General features: G+C 40.8%; 5 protein-coding genes across 8 annotated transcripts; 1 reads left to right on the top strand and 4 right to left on the bottom strand.

Moving 5' to 3' along the window:
• Window positions 1-2,467: 2,467 nt before the first annotated feature.
• LOC139101464 (uncharacterized) lies at window positions 2,468-4,757 on the bottom strand. The gene is made up of 3 exons (XM_070654619.1): window positions 4,694-4,757; window positions 3,979-4,595; window positions 2,468-3,434 (listed from the first exon to the last, which is right to left on the bottom strand). Exons 1-3 carry the CDS (start codon window positions 4,740-4,742, stop codon window positions 2,883-2,885), a joined length of 1,218 nt encoding a protein of 405 aa, XP_070510720.1. The 5' UTR covers window positions 4,743-4,757; the 3' UTR covers window positions 2,468-2,882.
• A 492-nt stretch (window positions 4,758-5,249) lies between these two features.
• LOC139101463 (gem-associated protein 7) lies at window positions 5,250-5,918 on the top strand. Its single transcript, XM_070654618.1, has 2 exons — window positions 5,250-5,465; window positions 5,627-5,918. Exons 1-2 carry the CDS (start codon window positions 5,339-5,341, stop codon window positions 5,812-5,814), a joined length of 315 nt encoding a protein of 104 aa, XP_070510719.1. The 5' UTR covers window positions 5,250-5,338; the 3' UTR covers window positions 5,815-5,918.
• Window positions 5,840-7,705, bottom strand: LOC139101461 (mediator of RNA polymerase II transcription subunit 30). 3 transcript variants are annotated; one of them, XM_070654614.1, is made up of 5 exons: window positions 7,459-7,705; window positions 7,039-7,205; window positions 6,430-6,837; window positions 6,087-6,348; window positions 5,840-6,013 (listed from the first exon to the last, which is right to left on the bottom strand). In XM_070654614.1, exons 2-5 carry the CDS (start codon window positions 7,154-7,156, stop codon window positions 6,001-6,003), a joined length of 801 nt encoding a protein of 266 aa, XP_070510715.1. In that variant the 5' UTR covers window positions 7,157-7,205; window positions 7,459-7,705; the 3' UTR covers window positions 5,840-6,000. The 3 variants fall into 3 exon arrangements, with proteins under 3 accessions (XP_070510715.1, XP_070510713.1, XP_070510714.1); XM_070654612.1 differs by having other exon boundaries at window positions 6,092-6,348; window positions 7,459-7,703; XM_070654613.1 differs by having other exon boundaries at window positions 6,092-6,348; window positions 7,039-7,202; window positions 7,459-7,703.
• A 1,227-nt stretch (window positions 7,706-8,932) lies between these two features.
• Window positions 8,933-11,860, bottom strand: LOC139101458 (uncharacterized). Its single transcript, XM_070654611.1, has 4 exons — window positions 11,741-11,860; window positions 10,963-11,090; window positions 10,528-10,803; window positions 8,933-9,864 (listed from the first exon to the last, which is right to left on the bottom strand). Exons 1-4 carry the CDS (start codon window positions 11,817-11,819, stop codon window positions 9,244-9,246), a joined length of 1,104 nt encoding a protein of 367 aa, XP_070510712.1. The 5' UTR covers window positions 11,820-11,860; the 3' UTR covers window positions 8,933-9,243.
• A 6,297-nt stretch (window positions 11,861-18,157) lies between these two features.
• Window positions 18,158-20,723, bottom strand: LOC139101462 (uncharacterized). Of its 2 annotated transcripts, none has more exons than XM_070654615.1 (6): window positions 20,575-20,723; window positions 20,013-20,198; window positions 19,555-19,848; window positions 18,688-18,793; window positions 18,528-18,608; window positions 18,158-18,447 (listed from the first exon to the last, which is right to left on the bottom strand). In XM_070654615.1, the coding sequence occupies exons 1-6, from the start codon at window positions 20,684-20,686 to the stop codon at window positions 18,435-18,437; spliced, it is 792 nt and encodes a 263-aa protein (XP_070510716.1). In that variant the 5' UTR covers window positions 20,687-20,723; the 3' UTR covers window positions 18,158-18,434. The 2 variants fall into 2 exon arrangements, with proteins under 2 accessions (XP_070510716.1, XP_070510718.1); XM_070654617.1 differs by having other exon boundaries at window positions 18,688-18,748.
• Between the last annotated feature and the right edge of the window lie 964 nt (window positions 20,724-21,687).

Raw genomic sequence — 21,687 nt, 5'->3', positions numbered from 1 at the left:
CGCGTTATGCAAACAAATCGCAGTCGTAGATGGTCGTAAGGAGTTTTGTTACACGGGGAAGCAGGCAGCCAAGCAGCGATAATTCGTAGCTGCCCAGCTACGTTCCCTTCCGACGGCCGCGGACGGACGAGGCTCGGGAGCATCGCATTGTTCGAAACCTGCCGTTACTTACGTGCGACGGAATATGGGATATCATCGTTCGCCGCGTCCGCGCTCGAAGGAGACCCCATAGGTTCACGGCACGCGCTGCCAGCTGCCCCACAGCTGTCTCTCCTCCGTCGTCCCCCCATGCACGAGGCCGGGGTTCTTACCCAACCGTGGTGCATTTACCACACCGAACGAACCGTTTCGCTTCTGCGTGCACGACGCACGTGCGTACGGCACGGCGATATTTTATCAGCGAGGCGACCTTTCGCGCTCTCTTGAGAAGCATATCTCGATGAGCGCTCGACTATTCGGAAAGCCGGTACGTCAAAATACCATGGGCGATCTTACGAAATCTCGATCGCAAATTCGTACTCGTTAGGTACTCATCAGGCGGACAACGTTGACCTTATATGTATAATCTTCGGAGTTTCTTTCTTTCGGAATTTATTTTTGTCAGTGTCATTGTATTCTCATCAGTGGTTTACAGTCAGGGAAAATGTCGTTTTAATTACGAATAATTAGATTGAAGAAGAGATGAATTTTATTTAGGGAAGATGTAAGTACTTGGATAATTTAGTAACTTGGTAATTGCTATTTCTCACGTGAAATGTACACATGCTGAATTGCACATGCAGTGCCACTGAGAAGTGGGGCTCTACATTTGCGGTTTCCCATCCGGCTCGACCGGCGCAGTCTCGCAGGAAATAGTCCTGGAGTATCCTAAAGGATGCAGGGCTATTGGGTTTCGCGTAGAAAAAAAAAAAAAAAAGGGAAAAAACGAGATCGCCGACGGTAGAAAGCGGGCACGAGGAGAGGATACGATGAGACGTAAGTGCTCGTACGAAAAATAAAAAGGGCCGCAAAGGGGGAAAAGCGAAGTGCACACGCCGAGAACCGGAAATCCCAGGGCGTTCAACTCTGACCGGTATATATTTAGATTTAAAGAGACCCGATCTAGTCTGATTTTATAGATACGTGCCAGGTGATCAATCGGCAATCTTTGTTTTAAACGTAACGCCGAATTTCGCGCAACCTATTTTCCATTTTCAATATTTGAAAGGCTTAGTTTTATCACACATAATTTAGAACCGAAGACCGCGTCACTGTGAAGGATAAAATAAGATAGCGAGCAATCGTAAAACCGCTCCATTAAAATTATCGCTGTCGCGTCGTATTATTCGCTTGAAAACACGTTAAAAAATATGAATTAATATCTCGCTCAGGGATTCACGAGGCGACGCGTTGAAAGGACATCGGGCGAGTCTGTCTAATCGTCCTGAGCGAAATCTCGCGGAGGCCATGTGCCTCGGAACGAGATTATTTACGTCCGAGCCGAAATGGGCATTAAATCGACCGGCCACGTGTCGGCGGCGTCGACGTCGGCGTCGTCGTTTTTAAAGAAAACTTAACACTTCCGCGAAGGAAGCCGATCGTTTCCTATCTCGGTGTTTATTGCACAATCGCGCACGCGATGCCGACATGGCTCACCCACATTAGCCGAGCGCACGGAATCGGGCGACGTGTACCGTACACACGCGCGTCACGCCGAGAGTGTAACGATCGAGGGAAATTACAGTAATCGCGGCGTGTCAGAGTTTCGCGATTGACTCACTCGCTTGTAAAGCCCCCGTCTTTCGCACGCTTCTCGAGGGGCACGCGCAACTTGTTGAAACCCACGCCGTCTAAGTCGAGTACTGCGACCAAAAACGCGGTGACAATAATTAAATGTCCGGTATTTGCACGTCCGAAACAAAGGCATCTTTGCAGGTTTTTTTTTTTTTTCCAAATTTTGAAGTATTTCCGCGTCGCTTACATTAATCGGCGAACGCCACTGCGCGATTTCGAGGTCTCCGCTGACTGAAAAATTACGCGCGAAAACTGCAAAGTACCAGCGTCTTTAGAGACACAATACCAGCGGTTGGCGGCCTTCTCGAAATAGACGAGGAGCTCAGCCCTCCAAACTCGTCCGAAAATAAAACAGGTTTCTTCCTTGCGAGCGCCCAATTGGTCGAGGCCCCGACGGAACAGTCATTTATTTATTATCCGACGTTTATTTCCGATGGCATTTGTCGTCGTCGCGCTATTCGCACCGATTAAAGAAATTCGAGTGCCGGAGGAGGACCGCTTTGTCGATTGGCGAAATCAATTCCGAGCAACTGTGCAATCTCGCGAGCAACTGTTCAAACAAGCTAAGAAGCTCGCTTTATCGGAAATATTTCTTGTAATAGACTCTCTCGTAAAATATTACTTTTATACGTATCGCCGTTGCGTTCGATAACGTTATCAGTTCGTCAAAACCGAGAAATTAAATACCTGCGGTGATTTGAAAACTTGTGTTAGTACAGGCACTATTTATTTAAATTATTTTTATTTGATTTATTTTAATTATGTTTGAACCAGCAGGGAGATCATAAATCAAATTGCAGTCAGATAAAATTGACAGATAATATATTTTAATAATTGACAGTGTACAATACATGATTCTGTTATCTACTGACTAATGTTGCAAGTACTTCGTGAACTTTTCGCATAATTAATATACTACGTGGAGTAAACGAAACTTTCAGAGCTTTTTTTAACAAAAATTGTGTAAAAAGAGGCCGTGCTTGTTAGCAAAAAATAAAATTGCACATAGAAAAAATAAATTTCCGCAAAATGTAGAATCTTACTTACTTCGGTGAACGTCTTTGATATTTTAGAATTCGATGAAAGATTCATGAGCTCTGTCAACATGACTATTTTAGAGGTTTAAAGCCGTCGTTGTTGCTCGGCGGCTGAAACTCTGAGTACAATCGGTTGAAATCCGTGGCTTGGTACTCGTTGCGTCCAGGCGAGATCGACGGAGAATAAGACGGACTCAGGCCCGGGTGAGCGTTGTACTTATCGTCGTGATAGTAATTAGGTTGTTCGTACGGTACGTTGTAGCTGAGCTGCGTATACGGTTGCGTCGTTGTAAGGTCCACATGGTGCACGTTCTGCGGATAGCCCCCGTAATACCCCTGAAAGGGTGGATAATCCGTGTAATCACCATGGTGGTGATGGTGGTGATGGTGGTGATGCTGCGGAAGTTGCGTCGTGTTCGTATCGTTGTTCGGCGGAGTCGTAATGGTCGTATTACCGCCACCTAGAATGCTATCTATTATGTTACCCAGTATGCTCTGATTCCCAGCTCGAAAATTCATCGCCGCTCGCAAATCGACGTCGCTCGTTTGTTGGAGGTATTCACGGTCTCTGGCCGCTCCTTTGCTGCTCTTCCGGTGGCCTTCTTTGCACCCGCGTGTCGTACCCTGGTAGAATTTTTTTATCGGCGTAAAATTGAATTTTTAACGCGTCATTGAGAATCGAGACAAGATTAATTAAATAAACGCGCGCGACTTTATACACGGTACAGTTCCGCTTTGGAGTCGGTACTTCCACGCGTTATCTTGACACATATACATTGTGAATTCGAATGAAATTATACTCATTTCGTCATTAGTGTACAGCGAGATGGAATAAGCGACGGTAGACGCGATGAAGCTTTAATCATTTGTCATATGAACGCCTGTTGTGCACATTATCATCCTAGCATACGCGATGAGAACACTCGTTCTTGCATGAATAGACTCAGTCCTAGACTCCAATACGAGACGACACGCGGTCGCGTTAATCAGACCGTAGATATAAATGTTACTGATACTTTTGCGTAATTGATCGATGCTGAGGTTGTCGGGAAAGCACGGTGCCCGTTGTCGAGTGAGAGATGCTCATCGAGATAAAACGTCGCGTGGCTTTCCGCTCTGGTTTCTATTTGCTCATCGCGGCGCGATTCGAGATCTATTATATTCTTACCTTCTCTTCCGCGTTGCGATCGGCTTCGGCTCTTACGCGATCGTCAGCCCTATTGCCCCCATTGGACTTCTCCTCGTCGGTGTCGTAGTCTTCGTTGTTGCCTGCGAGGTCAATTGGTCTGTGCTCGAACAGGTTTATCACCTGGGGCGCCAGGTCGTTCTGCGACGTCTGGGGTTTCGCGGCGTCGATCACGGGCGTAATTCCGAAAGGCCCAGGATAAAAAAACGGATAGGGCAGTAGAGGAGCGTACGGATACTGGCTGTAGTAAGCGGCAAAGTACGGTGAGGTTTTCGAGGAGCCCAGATTAATGCTGAACATTTGCGGCATTTTCGCGATACTCTTCATGGTCGAAGACGCAGCGGTAGCCAGCCCGCCGAAACTCAGTCCAGTTAGGAAAGCCAAGCTGTTTAGAAATCGGCCTTTTCTTACGTCCGCCGCGCTGTTCGCGCCCTCGAGATATCTCGATGCCTCCAATCTCGCCGTTCTGCGTTTTGATAAACCGAGATTCTTCCAAAAGCTTTCCCTCTCGATCGTCGCATGACTATTGTTGCTCTTCTCGAGGAGGGCGGGATCTTCTGGTTTGGTCACTTCGGTCGGAAGTGTGTCACAGTACACCTCTGTAACAAAAAAACAAGCGTTGGGAATCGAAGGGGACGAATCGCACGACGCAGAACCGACATCCAAATCGCTTGAATGCCAAACGGTTGTTCATTACCACTGCAATACACGGCGAAGACTGTTAAAACGATGATGAAGGAGCCCATTGTTTCCGCGACGTGATCGGAACGAAAATGAGGTGACACCGCGCACGATCGTCGACAAAATTAAAAAGCTGCGGGTTGCCCGCCCCCATGTTCGACTGCGAGAAAGTGTGCTCGTCAGATATCGTAAATATGATAATTGCGTCGATCTAAGCTTCCTCTGTAGCCGCGGTAATTAGTGCTTCGCGCGAAAAATGTGGGCTACCGATGCAGGGCAGCGTATTGAGAATTTCCTTACGGTTATTTTTACAGTTACTTTCAATAGGCCCACATCATGAATTTTACGCTTCACTCGGAAAAGCTTTCACTTTCTTTCATATTTTCGATATTTAAAATACTCATAAACGTTTATTAAAAATATTGATTAACTTAAATGTGCCGATTTATCGTCCAACAGTCTATTTAGTGTCACGTCGTTATGAATCGTCGATCGGTAATCTGGTTGTGAGAGTTTAAATAAGGCGCCAAATGTTCCCTTCTTCGCGCACGCGATCTTCACGTTGCCTCCGCCATGCGGTGCATCTCGTATGTATATACATATTTTGTAGCGCCTCGTAGTAGTAATCTTGGGACAGAATAAGGCGTTCGTTAAATGCAAGATGATCGAGCAGGACGAAATTGATTCGAGTGCGAATAGGATCGATTTGTCGTTCGCATCTCCAGAGAAACAAAACGCTCGGACGCTTCTGCGCGAACGTTTTCTGCGTGTCGTTACTGGCGTTATCGGTAAGCCGGCGTTTTATCTTAATTTTGTTTCAGTCGAGCTCAAAAAAAACTAGGCCGATACCCGCCGATAAAATAAACGAGACGTCGAGTTCGTTTAAGAATATTCTTCCTTTTTAAAATTGTTAGTCTATATTTAGTTAATCGATGTTTAAATATTGTAGGAAAACCAGCAGATTTTTACTTGCACGAAAATACACATGTATCGGGTGAATTCAGAGGTTGCGACACAGAGTGTTTCAAGGTTTTTGTAAAAAACTTGGAGACACCGATGGGAACAATACCAGGAGCCATCCTTCGAAGCAGTGATATTATTTGTTTAGACATAGACAATCTTGATATCGATCAATGAAAGAAATATTAGGTAATTCCAGTGATGTTGTTGCAAAAAGAAATTTATTCCTTAAATGTACATTTATAATAATAAAACATAATTATCTATATTTGGTAACCTAAGATCGACGCATATTTAACATTGTATTTATTTCTGAAATAATGCGCCTTAGATGGTCAATTATTTCCTTAATATGCCTATTTTTCAATACCACTTGCTGAAAAGGAGAGTTCATCTTTTAATAGAGCTTAATTCAGTAGTCGTGCATTAATCAATATAATTTCACTCGCCTCACCTCCATAATTTCCTTCCTCTCCTCGCAGGTGAGTCTGTAGGCCTCCGATGTCTTCTTCTCGTCGGATTTCATATCCCATTCCTCCTTCAATGGAATTAAACTTTCTATATGCGTGTACTCCATCCCTTGCAGCTGACAGTTTTCATTACACTTTTCGTATATCAGTCTCAGGCGTTTGAACATCATTTTGATCATTTCTAATTGCTCGTAGACTTTTTTCTTTTTTTCATTCGCCATATTTGCTCCCTGTCCAGTACCTACGTTCACAAATACAATAATGTAAAAAGACGCGTACAAAAAATTTAACAAAATTGTATTGTACTAGATTAAAAAATAACCATTAGGTGGTTGAAGGACTTTGAGAGTTTGAAAGAGTTCTAGGGTACGGCTGACAATTTCTTGCACAGTCTCTTGCCCATATCTACACAAGCTGGCAGTATTAAACTCCTTATTCTGTTGTTGTCGAGGCGGTGGTTGAGTAGGTGGTACAGGAGTCTGTGGTGTTGTGGCCTGATTATTAGCTTGATTATTTTGCTGTACCATGGCAGCTTGCTGTTGCTGCTGTAGTTGCAACTGCTGCTGTTGCATCTGTTGCATTTGCTGTTGAATCGCCATAGACTGCTGTTGCTGCTGCTGCTGGGCCAAAACTTGCTGAGTATTAGGCATTCCCATGGCATTAGAGCCAACATTGCCAACACCCACTCCAACTCCCACTCCCATGCCAAATTGTTGAGAGCTCACCATATCTAAAACAACAGTTATAAATATATTTTTTTATTCTTTAGTTTGAAATAGACTGTCAAAACTCTTGTTATTTTATAAATGTCAAGTCCATTAACTTATAAATAATTTGTTAGCCGTGGAACAAATAGTATAATTTAATATACACATTTAATATTCCACACTTAATATTTAATAATAAATAAAAAGAAACTTTCAACACGCACTCCCTTGTTGTGGCCCCATCAAACCAGAAACCATTTGTCCACCACCAAACTGTGTGCGCATAGCGGACTGCTGCACATTAGGAAATCCAGATAAAAAAGGATGTTGTTGCCCAGCCATGAGTGTGCCTTATTTAAAAATAATCCTTATCAATTGAGTAATCAGTCTGCTAAAACAGAAATCAAGATGAAGTATGAATTGTCATTTTGAGGTTAACCACGTTAACCACTTGTGCCTGTAAAGTGCAATTTTCACTTTTAAATACTAGTTAACTCGGGAAAAATTGCAGTTAGTTTCACAGTTTCACGCCTCTGAATATTTTATGTGAAGAATAGAAGGAGGCTTCTCACATTGTTTCATTAATGTCATCGTTGTCAATAATGTCAAAAAATTTTTTTTTGTCTTTATTATTGCCAAATTACCTGATTAGTTTATCTCTAATTCGCCGAATAATGTCACGTTGCTTATGAGAAAATCATGTGGAAGTCTTTCTCTTCGACACACGCGTGTAAAAAGCCGTCAAACAAACGCGTTTCCACTCTTCGTCACGTGAGAAAATTCTTGTATGCATCGCTCAATGCACTACATGCTACGCAGGCAATACAGTTATCATTATCCGCATGCACGCACTCTCCACTTTTTCCTTTCGCAAGTAGCGAACAATGTTTTGACAATGCGACGTAAGCGGATAAGACATCTTATATTTATAAACGATAATACGTCGATATTTCATCGACAGCTTTATCACGCGACACTACCCGCTACTGATAAAACCGAATATCTGCATCAGCTGTCGAAGAAAAGATTTTTTGAGGTTTTTTTTTTTGCATTTTGCCCAAGGATAGATTAACTTGTAAAAAAAGAAAAAAAAATTAAATTTAAATAGAATAAAATTAAATATAACTGTACTTAGAACTACGAACTTAAACGTGTAATTATATAATAATTTTTATTTTATTTAAATTTAATTTTTTTTTTTTTTTCTTTTTTTACAAGTTAATTCATGCGTAACTCATCAACTTTTCGTGTTTGTTACGTCGCTTCGTAATTAAGAAAATTTATATGTTAATCTTCTGTTATCTTAATTTAAAATACCAGATATCATAAGGAAACTATATCATATTTACTAGGCTGTTTTCCCACTACTCCCACTCTCGCTTTGTCTTTCTCCAGCGGTCGCGCGAGCACATGTACGCATTACTCAGCGACCGCGTGTTCGTGCCGAATGTACTATGTAATTGCGGTCAACGTGGACCTCCCGGCACTTCTCTTACCGATTTTTCGTGTGATTGCGTCTTCTTTTGTTAATATAAGTTATATTCTTACGCGTACGTCTCACCGAAGTGATTTTTATGTTTCGGAAAGGTAAGAATCACTCTTTTGAAACATACAACTAGTAGCTTATCGTAATGGAAAATTTTTTATTTATTTCATTTGATATAATATTTAAAAGCGCGTGTATTTTTTTTTTGAAGATTGAATATTTGTGGCATCTTTACAATTAAATTATGTATTTCTTTTTGTTACAGATCGACGTAGCTGCATTCACCGCTGCCATCGAAAGTGCCGTCACCGCCGATATTAATAATTAATCGAACCGCAGTCGGTTCGTCGGTCGTTCCGGGAGTTCCGTAAAATATTCGGGCGGAATTTTTTGACATACGACTTTTTTCTAAACGCGAGTGCCGAACATAGAACGCGCGAAAGTGATCATTGAGTAATTGTCGCGATTATAAAATCACGGTCGGGGTGTTCGCGAGTGACTTGTGCGCGGAAGGATGACTCGACACGTCCCATCTGAGAGGAGGAGCAGGCCCGGGACGGGCATCCTGCATCGGCGGAGCAACTTTTAGGTGAGAATTAATTCTTCAAATAAAATCTTTAAGTAAAAAAAAATTAATTTTTTTTATTAACTTTATTAATTAACTGGCATGTCTATATTAATGTTTTCTTTTTTATGTTACAGTCACCGGCAGAACTTTACAACTCCGCTGAAGCTCATGCAGATTGGTGAGTCGCCTAATTTTTTTTTCGTTTACAATTAATTATGCGTTTCTTTGATTAAAAAATATTTTTTTACATACATATTTCGATTTTTTTCCTATCAAATTCTCCAAGTACAATTACCCTAATTATTAGTAAAAATAATTCTACGTTAATCTCTTCAAAGAATCTATGCTCGAAAAAACGTCTAGGTTGTCGGCATGCTACGCACAGTCTTTTATTTTCTTATTTCCATTATTTTCGTTCTGATTTGGCAAATCGATAGGTGAGAGTTTGTTCACGTTCGATAAAATTGTCGACGGACGTTGCACCTTAACAGGTGATTCTTCTTCATCAGTTTCGGGTGCAGCAATATTGTAATCGTTCGAGGATTCCCAAAAATTCGTGTTCTGTGGCGTTTCTAGCAGATCTATCTTTACAGTAGGCGGCTTTTTTCCGTCGATTTCGGATATGCTGTTTTTGAAAGTTTCATTATCAGTCGGCAAGTCGACAGGCGACACTTTAAACACGCCGGGCCAAATTGCCAAAGGTTGTTCTTTAAATGACGGCTCTTTTTTTTCGACTTTGGGGACGTCAGAGTTCGATCGCGAGAAGTCGGTGCTTTGAGGAGTTTTCGGTAGGTTCAGGGCTTCGTCGAGCGGAACTTGTACTTTTATCGGCGCGGTAAAGTCGTGTGGTTTGTGTCGACCATGCGTGCTCTTCGATCGCGATCCAGGATACCTAGGATTTGGAGCGTAGAGCTCGTTCGGTTTGGTTTCCTCTTTTTCCACCTCGACCGCTAGTTTTTCCAGTTCCTCCTTTTCTTCGTCGGAGAGCGGATTGACCTGTAGAACGTTTTACGTGAGCGTCCCATTTCGTACACAGGAAACAACAACGTATATAATTTCTTTTGTTTTAAAGCGTCTTTGCTTTTCTTAATTTTTTAATTTTTTTTTTTTTATGAATCTAACAAGTGAATGAAACGAACAGACGTTAAGTTTTTACGACTGCTACATTGGAAATAAACTCAAGATATTTAATCATTTATATAATATTGCAGTACCTTATGCAAAGCTCAGTCACGTTTAGATAGGATCTTTAAATGTGCCGCGTCGATGAGGCGACAAACAACATCAGGCATCAAAGAGATTTTTCATTTAGATTATACGCGAACGTCAAACAAGACAGATGTGCAGAAATCGAAAATGCGTTATATTCAAATTAGTAATTCTTTTTCTCGGAATCAAACGCTATTTGCTGCGGATACAATTAACATGAAGCAATCTTTATTTTTAATGATAAAAGTACTGCGGGATGATAAATGCGCATTGAGTCATCGACAAGATTCTAACCGCTATGAATAAAACCAGTCTTTCGCATTATTTCAAGATTTTTTTCAAAATTAACGTAAATTATTTATTTTCTAATTTAGTAAAATTTGTTTTGAAAATTTTCGCTTATTAAAACATGATTTAGCAATTACAATTAATTATTCCTTATTTATATACCTTAGAGGTGGGTTGTTTTCTAGAATTTTTTATCCGAGACCTTCCTCGATAGCGTCTGCGTGGCCTATCATTGTCATCAGGTAACGTGTAAATGGTTAGAAGTTTCGGTTTGTCAGGATTTCCTTGCTCATTAACGGAGGCGAATGAACGACTTTCTGCCGCTCGGACGTGGAGTGGGTAATCATGCTCCCTCTTCGATTCCTCGAGCAAGGCGTTTATGTCGTCTTTGAAATTGTCGGACTCGCTCGCGAGCGTGTGATCTGTTTTCTGTGAACTCTATCGCACGATATCTGATTAATATTTCTTTAAAATGTATTTAAATTTGCACGGCATTTATGGTATGCTCTAAGAATTTGGTTTTAACGAGTTTAAAAAGCGCTCTCGTATATATATAAAAAAAAAAAAATTAAGCATAGTTATTAAAAATGTCGGTACCGAGTTTGATGTCTCTCCGAAAGCCTCGGCCAGCTCAGGATTAATTCCTTGCAGTGGCTCGTCCCCATACCTTATGTAAACGGGAATATATCCTGGGATACTTGGTAAATATTGAATAGGACTTGAATCTAGAAGAAGTCGCATACACACGTTGAAACTGCGCGGTGGGAAACGACATATGGTTAATACGTATGATTACGGTGGAAATGCTCACTTGGCAAGGCGAGCTTATTGGCTATGATAGCAATGCGGATATTTAATCGCGTGCATAGGGATTAGTTAGACTAGGCGTTCAGTTATCCCACCATTTGCGAATCACGAGTTATAATCATCTGACCAGTTTGGCAAAACTTTTATCTGTCCCACAATTTGTTTTTTAATTTTTATATTTATGCGATTTAAAATAAACTCAAATATTAAAATAAATAAAATCCACTGAAAGTAATAAAAAAAGAAAACAAAAAAAAATTAAGACTTTTGTCAGTATTAAATTTATTATAATACTTTAATTTTTACTAGAAAATAATTTAAAAAATGTACTTTAATTTAAGAATCTTTTTTTCACTCATTTCATAATTTAAGAAGGTATAACTCGTAGAGTATTTGACATCTCTTAGAGTTAAAGTTTCTTAAAATTTTCGCATTATCGCGAGGTGCACTAGCTGTAATTCCTAATCGTGATCACTGCACAACACTGATTTTTCATAATGCAACCGCATATTTATGTCACATATCAATATTCGTCCGGGCGGGAATTTTGAACGTCGTTTTTACTCACAAGCATTGCCAATGAGGGGTACCAGGAGTACCAGAAGGGAGATAGCCCTGGTACCACGCAACATCCCGGCAGCCTGCATCTTTGAACGGTACTGGACCCCCGGAGCACGGGGCTTTCTCCTTTATATGTATAGTCCCCTACCTTTAGCTAATGCCACGGAGAGGCCCCTCGGGGTTAGCATCGATTCCGGAATGCCACTCCGTTAATATCAAAACGAGAAGTTCAGCTCTCCTCAATTTTCGGCAATCGGGTCAAATAACTTATTGCGACTTCCCATCTTTGTAGGCCGATAATAATGACGGGTTTCGCACGACTGGATATTATACTCTGCACATTGTACTTTAAATGAAATATGAATAACTCTTTGCTTTTGTTTTATTTTTCATATTTAATAATTTAATGTTCCGGATACATTTCTGCAAAATAATGTTTTAGAAAAAATCGAAGAAACTGTGGGAACGCGTGGGCAGTAAGTGTTCCGTGCACACATTATTCTATATTGTATTTATATAAATGGTAGATTACAATGCAATCACTTTTGTAATGATCAATTGAACAGATCTCCGGAAATCTAAAGTTAAATTTTTTTTTTTATCGATGTTGCGTAACTGATCATCAGCGTATTTAAAAGATTGAAGGTCGTGATCGATCTGCACATAATAAAATCTGATAAATCATTGATAGCAATCTACATAAAGAATTTGTTGGCAAAAATGCTTGGCGCATTATTTTCGTTTTTTGTCTCATTGGAAGTACTTGATTAACTTATTAAATGACATAATAATAATTACACGACATAAAATAATGTACTTCAGAGTGACAATGCTAATAATATCGGACAGGTGATTGCTTTACTTTTCTTCTCGTAATGACGAGGCGAGCATCTCGACAGCGTCTTTTAATAATAAACCGAGCGCATCTTTTAAAATTTAAAATACGACACCAGACGGTGGACGATGTCGCGGTGTTGACGTTAAATGTCGCGAATCTTTCACCTCGATAATATTCAGACTGTTAAAGCTCGCATTAACAAGCGTATCCACTTTGCGAGCTCTACCGTTAACTGTATCGCGTTTTTCTCGCTGGACTTCATCTCGTGAAATCTCTCATAAGCGTGCCACGCCAACACGATAGCGGCAGCTCCATCTTGTAATATATTCCGCCGCATTTTTTTACACAACCCGCCTTCGCCGCGATTGATACGGTATTTCGACATTCAGATTTTAGTAGTCTTTCTACCTGTTACTGAAGTCTTCCCGATTTTATATTTTACGCCTCATTTTTTTACATTGTTTTAATCGTTTTGACGTGTCCACTTTTATCATTTAACAATTTTGTTTTGTCGGATGATGTAGTTAAATCGAGGAAGCGAGTAAGTTGTCAGGAACAGGCGCGCGTGTCGCGCGAAATTTGGATATAAATTGCGTCTTGATAAGGCACTTCCTATGTTAATATCTTCTTTATAGGTGACTAAGGCAAGTAAATTCTTAATTTTACGAGCTACAAATGCGAGAGAGGTGTCCGCGCTTATTCACGGTTTCGAGCGAGAACGTAATCGTTCTCGTACAAATGTACGCTATCGCGAAGAACATAATTCAGATAATAACGCCGGTGCGCGAAAGAATTAATATGAAATACGACCCGCTATTTATATTATTACAAGTTAAGAATCTCAGCCGCATATTTTCCCCGCGGCGTAATCTCGACGCAAAATAAAGATATCCAACCGTAGATTCTTTTCACTAGTGCGAGAAATATTTTAAACGTTCGAAGATGTATTTGCGTTATTAATCCAGTGAGCTTTGCACATATAAGAAGTTTATCGAAACATTCTTGAGAGATTTTTTTTTCATAAAACATGTGGCAACGAATATGTCGCAGTTGTTGAACTAAAATATTATTTATTTAAAAGAAGGTAGCCGTAGTAAAATAAAAAGCCGTAGTAGAAAAAATAATTTTTCAAATATATTTTTTAGAGCAATAATTACAATAAAGATAATTGTTTGTTTTTTTGTAGCTAATTACGTGCGATCAGACGATAAGACTTCTATATCTCTATCTTCTTTTTAATATTACCTTATCGCGATGCACGCGGGCCTTGGGAGTATTGATGTGTCTCGGGGGGAAAGGTCATGATCACTATTCGACCCTCAATCTAGCGTTTATCGCATCAATGCGTCTCTTTCGTAAAGGTGATGACAGGTGCGAAAATCAGCTATCATCTTCGCTTGCTCGCGTGACAGCATCCAAGGGAGATTTAAAATTACGTCACTTTCCATTTTACGCCATTTCTACTCGACTGCCTTGATAGGCTACGAAACGAGTTGCTTCAAGTAACAAGTAACAAGTTGTACCTGCTTCTCTGCCGGACCGAAGTAAAAATCAACCGCGCCGTGTAAATTGATTCGCAAATGGAGTTTCCGTCTTGCGAACAAATCGAACGATGAGCCATTGAATTTTTATTTTATATTACAATATAAAATGCGTGCTTAAAAGTTTCTTTTACATGACTTCTGTTAGAAGTAACCGCTCAAAAAATTAGTAAATATGACACTTGAAAAAAATTGATTCTGCACCTAGAAAAAAAAAAACGCGTCAATAATCGGAAGCGATACCGAAAGATACAATTGCACTCAAGATTAATTCTCAACGCGTTGTCGCATCGACTCATGAATAATTGTAGTCTCGTGCCCTCCCTTGATCCTCATGCGCCTCATGCGTGTTACATCGAACGAGGCGCGACTCCATCAATCGCAATTGCGAAGCAGGATGACTCTGTTATAATCTAGGCCGTTCAGGGAACTATCAGCGAAGGTCATCGGTTCTGCGTCTTCCAAGTTCGCTGATCTCGCTTGATATACGGTTTCCGATGCACCTGATTGCGTTTCTTCCGTGCTTCGCTCCCTCGATTTTTCCCCCCGTTCGTCCCGAAAAAATTGCACCGACCTCGATACCTCTCGCGGTATCGACGAAGTGGCACACGTAGGCGAGTACGCGGTTATTGCATGCCGATCGGTTAGCACGGAATTCCCATTTGCACGCAGAATCGCCGGCTGAAAAATGTTACACGGTCGTTGACGAGTCGCGCGGGAAAAAGGAAGGTTCCGTCGCGACGCGGACGAGCAAAAAGGTGCCGCGCGAGCTTTCCTATGCAAATTCCGATCGCACGCAACCGGTTCCCTTTACGACCCCCTGAGACTCTCGAGGGATTAAATTAAACCATAGTCGCGCGCTCTAATCACCAGCAATCTCGAGTCACACGGCGGTCGAGTCGTGGAGAACGATGCGGAGACTTTGTATGTGATCGCGTCTCAACGAAATGATAATATCTCATTCCATCTAGCTACTATCTTATCGTAATTACGATTATTGCCGATGGTAACAGGTGATCACGCCTAAGGGCTCGGAAGCCATGAGCGCTCTCGTTAGTGAAGTAAAATGTCGTTTGACGTGTCTTGTATTTTACGTAGACATGCCGCAAATTAAAAAAAAAAAAAGAAATATTAAAATAGAATTACGCTCCGCGCTATTAATATTCTCAGTCGCTGTACTTAAATTTAGGACGTGCGACGTTCATTAGGTGGTTTCGATAGCTCTAGCGATTAAATCCGGATTAATAAATCGAATAAATAAATTCAGATAAATATTATAAATGGGGAGTAAAAGCTCGCGCGAGATATTTATTTTCGGGGGAACGTGCAATCGTGGTTATCAACGGGTCCGTAGAAGTTAGATTGGTTGTTACACACGAACAAACTCGGCGAAGCGTATCGAGTATAATTCAACGCACGAGCGCGGAGGTTAATGGCGATTACACGAAACCTTTTATTTCGCACGGGAGAGATTAGACGTCTTACTCTCGCACCTGCGGCGAATGAGTTCGTGATGTGGACCACTCACCTGCTCGACGTAATTTACAGTAACGTTATTAATTTGCCGGCTAGTACTGATACATGCTATCATCGTGAAAAGAGAAATAGTTGGATCAGCTCGCGTGTTGTAATAGACGTTGATCAGTATTCCGAATAGTGAGGCGTTTCAAATGTTTGCTCTTTGAAGTTCATCGAGAGGAATAAAAAAAACCGATCCTGTCGGCGAATATCTCGTTCACGATATTCTTGTGAAATATTTTCGAGCTAATACCCTTACATGCGCGACGGTACGTGACATCGCGGATTTACTCTACAATTATCGCACGTCGCATTTTTAGACAGCGAGTAAATCACAATCTCGATGATCTATGACCTTTTTTTTTTTATATCTCTTACCGTTTAATACAAGATATTCTTGTCGTTCATTGACGTGACACGATGTAGAAACCGTTAATTAGCTCGAGCCACAGACGACGAATCCGGTTTCAACCGGAATAACTTCCTTATCAATCTCGTAGAATTACCCGGCGTATTGACTCTCGGGTAAAAACCGTCATTAGCCTGTCGCGGTCATTTTTTAATAATAATAATTTAACGATTCTGTGATATTTTAATATAATCGAGATAAATGATCTAGAGCCGCATTAATAACTAATGCAAGCTACATTCTTGGCTCGTTTTACATCATTAAAGATCGGGTTATCAGGTTGGCAATATGTTACTTCGAGAAAAAAAAATCTCGTAGTATAAATGTGTAGAATTATGTGGCGGTTAATTGGAATATCTTACTGTTATATGAATTTAACGTTAGATATATCTAAATCACAAGATATTCGAAGTATTCGACAACGGGACGTGCTGAAAGTGACGGGCGGGTTTCTGCTACTTTTGGAGCGCCGCGAAAGAACTCGAGGGGGAGGAACGTACAATTACTTCACTCGCCCGAGTGAGTTTTTACGGTCTGTCCCTGGTTCGCCCAGTTTTTCCCGGCGGCGAAGCGACCTGTGGTCTCGGGGTTCGCCGGCCGACGTCGGTCAACGACCAGAAAATACGCGCGATCGTAGAAGAAGAGTCCTTGCTGGCGATGGCGCGATCGATCGGAGTCAATGAGTGTTTGACGACCTGTAGACCCACATTTCCTCCAGTCCGTTTGCGCGCCGAAGCACTTACAAAACCGTTTGTACTTTTTATTGTCCACATCTTCCAGGAAATCGCCAAATTTTTTAAGTGTCTCTTTTGTAGCTTTGTGATAAATTTGTTCTTAAAATCCTTAATAAATTTAGACCCTGTTCCGCTCAGAATCGTATTTATCGTGCTCGTACGAATAGGAGAAGTTCTTAAAAAAAATTCCACATGCAGCGCGTAATCGTTGCAGTTACCATCGCGAAAATAAAAGGAGAGGAATTAGTTGCTGACGCATGTGGCGGCGAGTAAGCTACTTCGTTCGGCACGAAGCGTTCCTTGTAATTGCTCGTCCCGCATTTAGGGTGAGGTACTCTTGTTTCCATCAGTTAATCACGCGGACGGGGTTACCGAAGGTGCGCTGTCGGCACGCAGCGTTCATATTGCGAGGTGAATACGTTCGCTGAAGCCCTGCTTCCGATCGCGCTTCGATCCGGCTTTCGCGTTTCGGCGAGCGATTCGCTCCGCGCCGCGTACTCTTCTTCTCTGCGTCCGCAAGGATGAAGAAAGGAATCGAGGGGTTTTACCGTTACATTCATCCGCGCCGCAATTATTGTTGCCACTCGCCGGTGCAGACAGTTGGCCGGCGCATCGCTGAAATCGTTCCACGGATGCTACGATGCCGCTGCATCCACGCCGGATCGTATTTATAAAGCAGCCCGGCGTTTAAATCCTCGCCGATAGAAACGCGCGTGAGTTACTTACGATCGCGGAACGCCACGCGGGAGAAGAGCGGTATTACGGCGCCGCTCGGTTACGGCCACCAGTGAGTTACAACGGCCTGATAATGCGGAACGGGCTCCGTGTGATATAACGCGGAACAGATTCGAGCATGCATTGCGCTTCGGAACTCGATGAACTTTACGGCTCGTCGTCGAATTATGATTTTTTTCCTCGTGCGATTTACATACATACATTATACGTCTCATGTAGGTATTTTTTTAATTGAGTTCTAATTGCATTTGATAAAAAATTATATTTTTGAATCTCTAACGTGATCGCGGCAGAAAATTAAAAAAGTTAAAACATTTAATTGCCTAAGTGCGAGGCAAATTGGCGAATCAGCGGATTTCTCGAGGTACAAAGGTCTTCTCTCCGGGAAAACTCACATGTTTCGCGGATTTCGCGGGTTAACGTAAAAAAGAGATAATGGCGATGATGGATTGTCTTATTGCAGTAAGCGCGGCTTCATTGGGAAGCGCGGAAAATAATGGACTATTAAAGCCACGCGAGAAGCGCGGATGCAACGTGTCTCGTTAACACGCAGCATCTCTACCGTGGTAGATCCATGAAAAACTAATCATGAACCTCGTAATTATTTCTAAGAAGTTGTTTACGTCCGAATAACGCGAGGAGTCAGAGATTTTTGTTAGAGCCAAACCTGTTTTGTTATTTATTCGCAGCAACCAGGCGTGTCGTCGATACAGGTGTTTCTGTTATACAAAATGAATGAAGACGGCAAACGCGTTATTTTGCAATCTTTTAGGATTACTCCGAATATTGTTAATACCCGCGGCGTTTATTTTCGCCGGTTTGTAATCGAGGAATCCACTTCTCTTTGTACTGTGTACATATATTAAATATGAAGGCAGCATTGACCATTAATGGCAATATGTTGACGCGATTATGTAATACTCTCTTCATTTTTTTCCCCTAAAAAAAAATAAAAATGACATTTTAATTGATGAAAATATCGGTAACAAAATTATCTCGTCGTCAGATAAAATACTTACCAACTTCCGGAAGAGGACTGGGCCGACGCAGAGGATTGGGAGTATGACCCACCTCCGTATCCTCCGCCTCCGTATCCGCCGCTAAAGACGTACAAAATTATGAATACAGATAAAAATTGATAAATTTAAAATTAATTTAATTTAAAATTATTAAATATACCCGCAACGATTGCATCCGCCGCCGTGAGGATAGCCACCGCGATGACCCCCATGATGGCCTCCTGAAATAGGTACAACTACAACTGGTACAACTGCTGTTCGATGCCCTAGACAAAGCATGTCCCTGTTAAGCCCGCTGAGCAGTAGCCACGTATTAATATATAATTAGAAATTTTCATATTTCGTTTAAATTTATTATTTTCTGCATTATTTTATTATGCATTGTAAATTTTAGCTGTAAAAGCTAAGCCAGCATAAAATTTTATTACTATCAGTTAACGTCTTAATTATATTGGTAATTAATAAATTATATTAATATATATATATTTATGTAGAATTATATTTAATAGATAGAACTTGTTATTTAATATTATTTTATTAGTCAGAAAAAGAGTAAGCACCGTCCATGCAATTTTTTTTTTCTCTAAATCATTCCATTAAGCGTCTTGAAATATTCATTAGTATTGAAGCATTATTCTCGAATAATTTTTCTCATGCACAATGCACGAGCAATTAATGATCTATCTGTCAATTTATCCCTTATTCAACACGACGCATGCAAAAATTGATAACAGCTGTCGTATGTAGAAAAAATGCAAATTAAAGAGGTTTTCTAGTAGAAAGAAATAGTATACGATAATTTTAGAGCATACTTTGATATTCTATTGTCTCATTCGCGTCGATTAGTCGTGCCTACGTCTCCGCAGTTAGGACAACTTACCTTCACCACCACCATTAGGATAATAACCTCCGCCTCCTCCGCATGTAGGACAATAACCACCACCCGGATAATGCTCACCACCGCTCGGATAGCCCCCCCAGTCCCCACCACCACCCGGGTAATATTCACCCCCGCTCGGATACCCACCCCATCCACCTCCACCTCCTCCCCATCCTCCTTTCTTGCACTTGAGGCAGATGGTCCTCTTTTGACGATACTTCTTCTCGTTACCCTTTAGAGCAGAGTCTATTACACTCTCCGCCTGCGCTTTTTCCAATTTCATCTTAAGCACTTTCGCCTTGCTGTTAATATCGATCTTGTCGACCTTGAAACCCTGATCTTCCAATACCTCTGCGAATTCGTCGAGGTCGACGGGCGGATGCTGCGGCGTCCTCTCGTTCTCTTCGTCTTCGACCACCAGGAGAACGGAGACCAGCGGCTCTGAGGAAACACATTTTTTGCTCAAGCGTTTTCTAGGAGTTACACTTTGTCCGCTTTACCTTTTCTCGTTCTCATTATTTTCACGCAAATAATTAGCAGGACTTATGTTAAAAGATTTCTCTGAGATATAAAGTTTTACACAGCATTCGATGATTTGTGCTCACCTAGTATATCAGGTACTGACTCCACGATTTCGTTGTGGAACATATCTTGTCCCGTCTCGTCGCTACCATTTTTAACAGCGTACAAATTAATTACATAAATTGTAGCATGCGACTCCTTCTCGTTTAAAGGCGGCGGTAGCAGCTCGGTGGACAACGTATGTTCTTCATGCGTGTTTTTAGCTGGTGCTGATAATTGCGAGAAAAAAAAAAATCATTGATTATTACGCGAACAAAAATGGAAAGTCTACGTCGATCGATGTAGAGTGAGTAGAATTTTTAATTAGCAATTAGATTTGTGTGCACACGCGTGCATTCTGACATCATTGTTATTTCCGAAGACAAAATACGGTCTTGCTTGTCGAACAAATAATACTAATTGCAACACATGTAATATTATTAAATAAAATAGATAAATTTAATTAAATTAAAAAATTATAGAATTTTTCGAAAAAAAAAAGAAAAAGAAACGTGCGTTAAAATATTTATTAACTGCGACCACGATGAATATTATTAAATTATATATTTTTGTAATAATTTCTATGTATTGTAACGTAATAAATACCTGATGTCGTTGGTAATCCGAAGACGACCGTGGTAAACGCGAATAGAACCACTAGGCTAAAAGCACGAACAGCCATGATGATGGGATTTGATGCTCCCAGGATGCACTGCATGCCGATCCTTTAATCTCGACGCTTTTATAGTTATCTATCCGACGCGCGTTTGATCCTGATGTAATTACGTAACGTGCCACCTCCACCGTTTTCCTCCGCGAGTCGTATCACGACGACGTTGATTTTTGGATTTTCCGGGGGACTCCCCCGCGGCGCGTACACGTGAACTCTGAAATACTTTTTGAGACGAGGATGCAATTGACTGAAACGATTGCACATTGCAGAACGAATCTAAAAAGCAAGAAAGTAACGAACCGGATAATTTAATTTAATATACTGTATAATTTTTAAATGCAAATAATCATTTTGCGGCTTTTTATCGCGGTTAATCGTGATTTTTATTTGACATAAAATTAATCTTTTCTGACAGATTATTAGATTAATTTCCACCACAAAAATTAAAAAAAATTAGTACGCGCGAAAGATAGCGTTAAAAATTAATTACTAATTTTTTTTAAGCTGTTAAGAAAACGAATAAAAGTAAAATAACGTAAAGAAGGATCTGATCGTCAGAGAAGCTAAAATATGCTAATAAGTGGCTACTGAGAACCGACATACCGGTAATTACTAACTTTTCTAAATGGCGTTTTGCGTGGAACAGGCATAAATAAGCATTTTTACTTGTTTATTAGCTCATTAATTGTTAATCTGTTAGTAATTTTTTATTGCTCGCATTTTTGTTCGTTATTAGCACATCGTATTCGCGTATAGTATAATGCGTGCAGACTTGGATAACCGCAGTTAACATGCGTCATGTATTTTGACTAATAGTGGAGTGATTCTTCGGCATTGAGGTATTAATGCAATTAAATAGTTCTCATGCATTACGGAGTGACGTTCGCTAGGATTTTCCAACTCGGGCACATATATCATTCGTAATTAGTGTTGAAACAGCGTTTCTACTACTTAACATGGTTTAAACTTTAATCGCAAGAGACTCAGCCGTCTAAACACAATTCTGTGAGGTCCGTTAAATAGTTAAAAATTAATAAAAAATTTTT

This window comes from Cardiocondyla obscurior, linkage group LG04, assembly GCF_019399895.1.
Source record: "Cardiocondyla obscurior isolate alpha-2009 linkage group LG04, Cobs3.1, whole genome shotgun sequence".
NCBI lineage: Eukaryota > Metazoa > Arthropoda > Insecta > Hymenoptera > Formicidae > Cardiocondyla > Cardiocondyla obscurior.
This window is presented reverse-complemented; position numbering and strand designations above follow the sequence as displayed.

Coding starts and splice junctions, on each gene's coding strand:
- LOC139101462 (XM_070654615.1), bottom strand. CDS start 20,686: ATGCAGTGCATCCTGGGAGCATCAAATCCCATCATCATGGCTGTTCGT. Junction 18,794..19,554: donor AGGAGGTGGAGGTGGATGGG/GTGGGTATCCGA, acceptor TGCTTTGTCTAG/GGCATCGAACAGCAGTTGTA. Junction 18,609..18,687: donor GGCGGATGCAATCGTTGCGG/GTATATTTAATA, acceptor GTACGTCTTTAG/CGGCGGATACGGAGGCGGAG.
- LOC139101458 (XM_070654611.1), bottom strand. CDS start 11,819: ATGCAGGCTGCCGGGATGTTGCGTGGTACCAGGGCTATCTCCCTTCTG. Junction 11,091..11,740: donor ACCCCTCATTGGCAATGCTT/GTGAGTAAAAAC, acceptor GACTTCTTCTAG/ATTCAAGTCCTATTCAATAT. Junction 10,804..10,962: donor TCGGAGAGACATCAAACTCG/GTACCGACATTT, acceptor ATCGTGCGATAG/AGTTCACAGAAAACAGATCA.
- LOC139101461 (XM_070654612.1), bottom strand. CDS start 7,156: ATGGCTGGGCAACAACATCCTTTTTTATCTGGATTTCCTAATGTGCAG. Junction 6,838..7,038: donor GATGGGGCCACAACAAGGGA/GTGCGTGTTGAA, acceptor CTGTTGTTTTAG/ATATGGTGAGCTCTCAACAA. Junction 6,014..6,091: donor AGAGGAAGGAAATTATGGAG/GTGAGGCGAGTG, acceptor TCTCCTTTTCAG/CAAGTGGTATTGAAAAATAG.
- LOC139101463 (XM_070654618.1), top strand. CDS start 5,339: ATGATCGAGCAGGACGAAATTGATTCGAGTGCGAATAGGATCGATTTG. Junction 5,466..5,626: donor TGTCGTTACTGGCGTTATCG/GTAAGCCGGCGT, acceptor TAAATATTGTAG/GAAAACCAGCAGATTTTTAC.
- LOC139101464 (XM_070654619.1), bottom strand. CDS start 4,742: ATGGGCTCCTTCATCATCGTTTTAACAGTCTTCGCCGTGTATTGCAGT. Junction 4,596..4,693: donor CTTCGCCGTGTATTGCAGTG/GTAATGAACAAC, acceptor TTTTTGTTACAG/AGGTGTACTGTGACACACTT. Junction 3,435..3,978: donor ATCGCAACGCGGAAGAGAAG/GTAAGAATATAA, acceptor AAATTCTACCAG/GGTACGACACGCGGGTGCAA.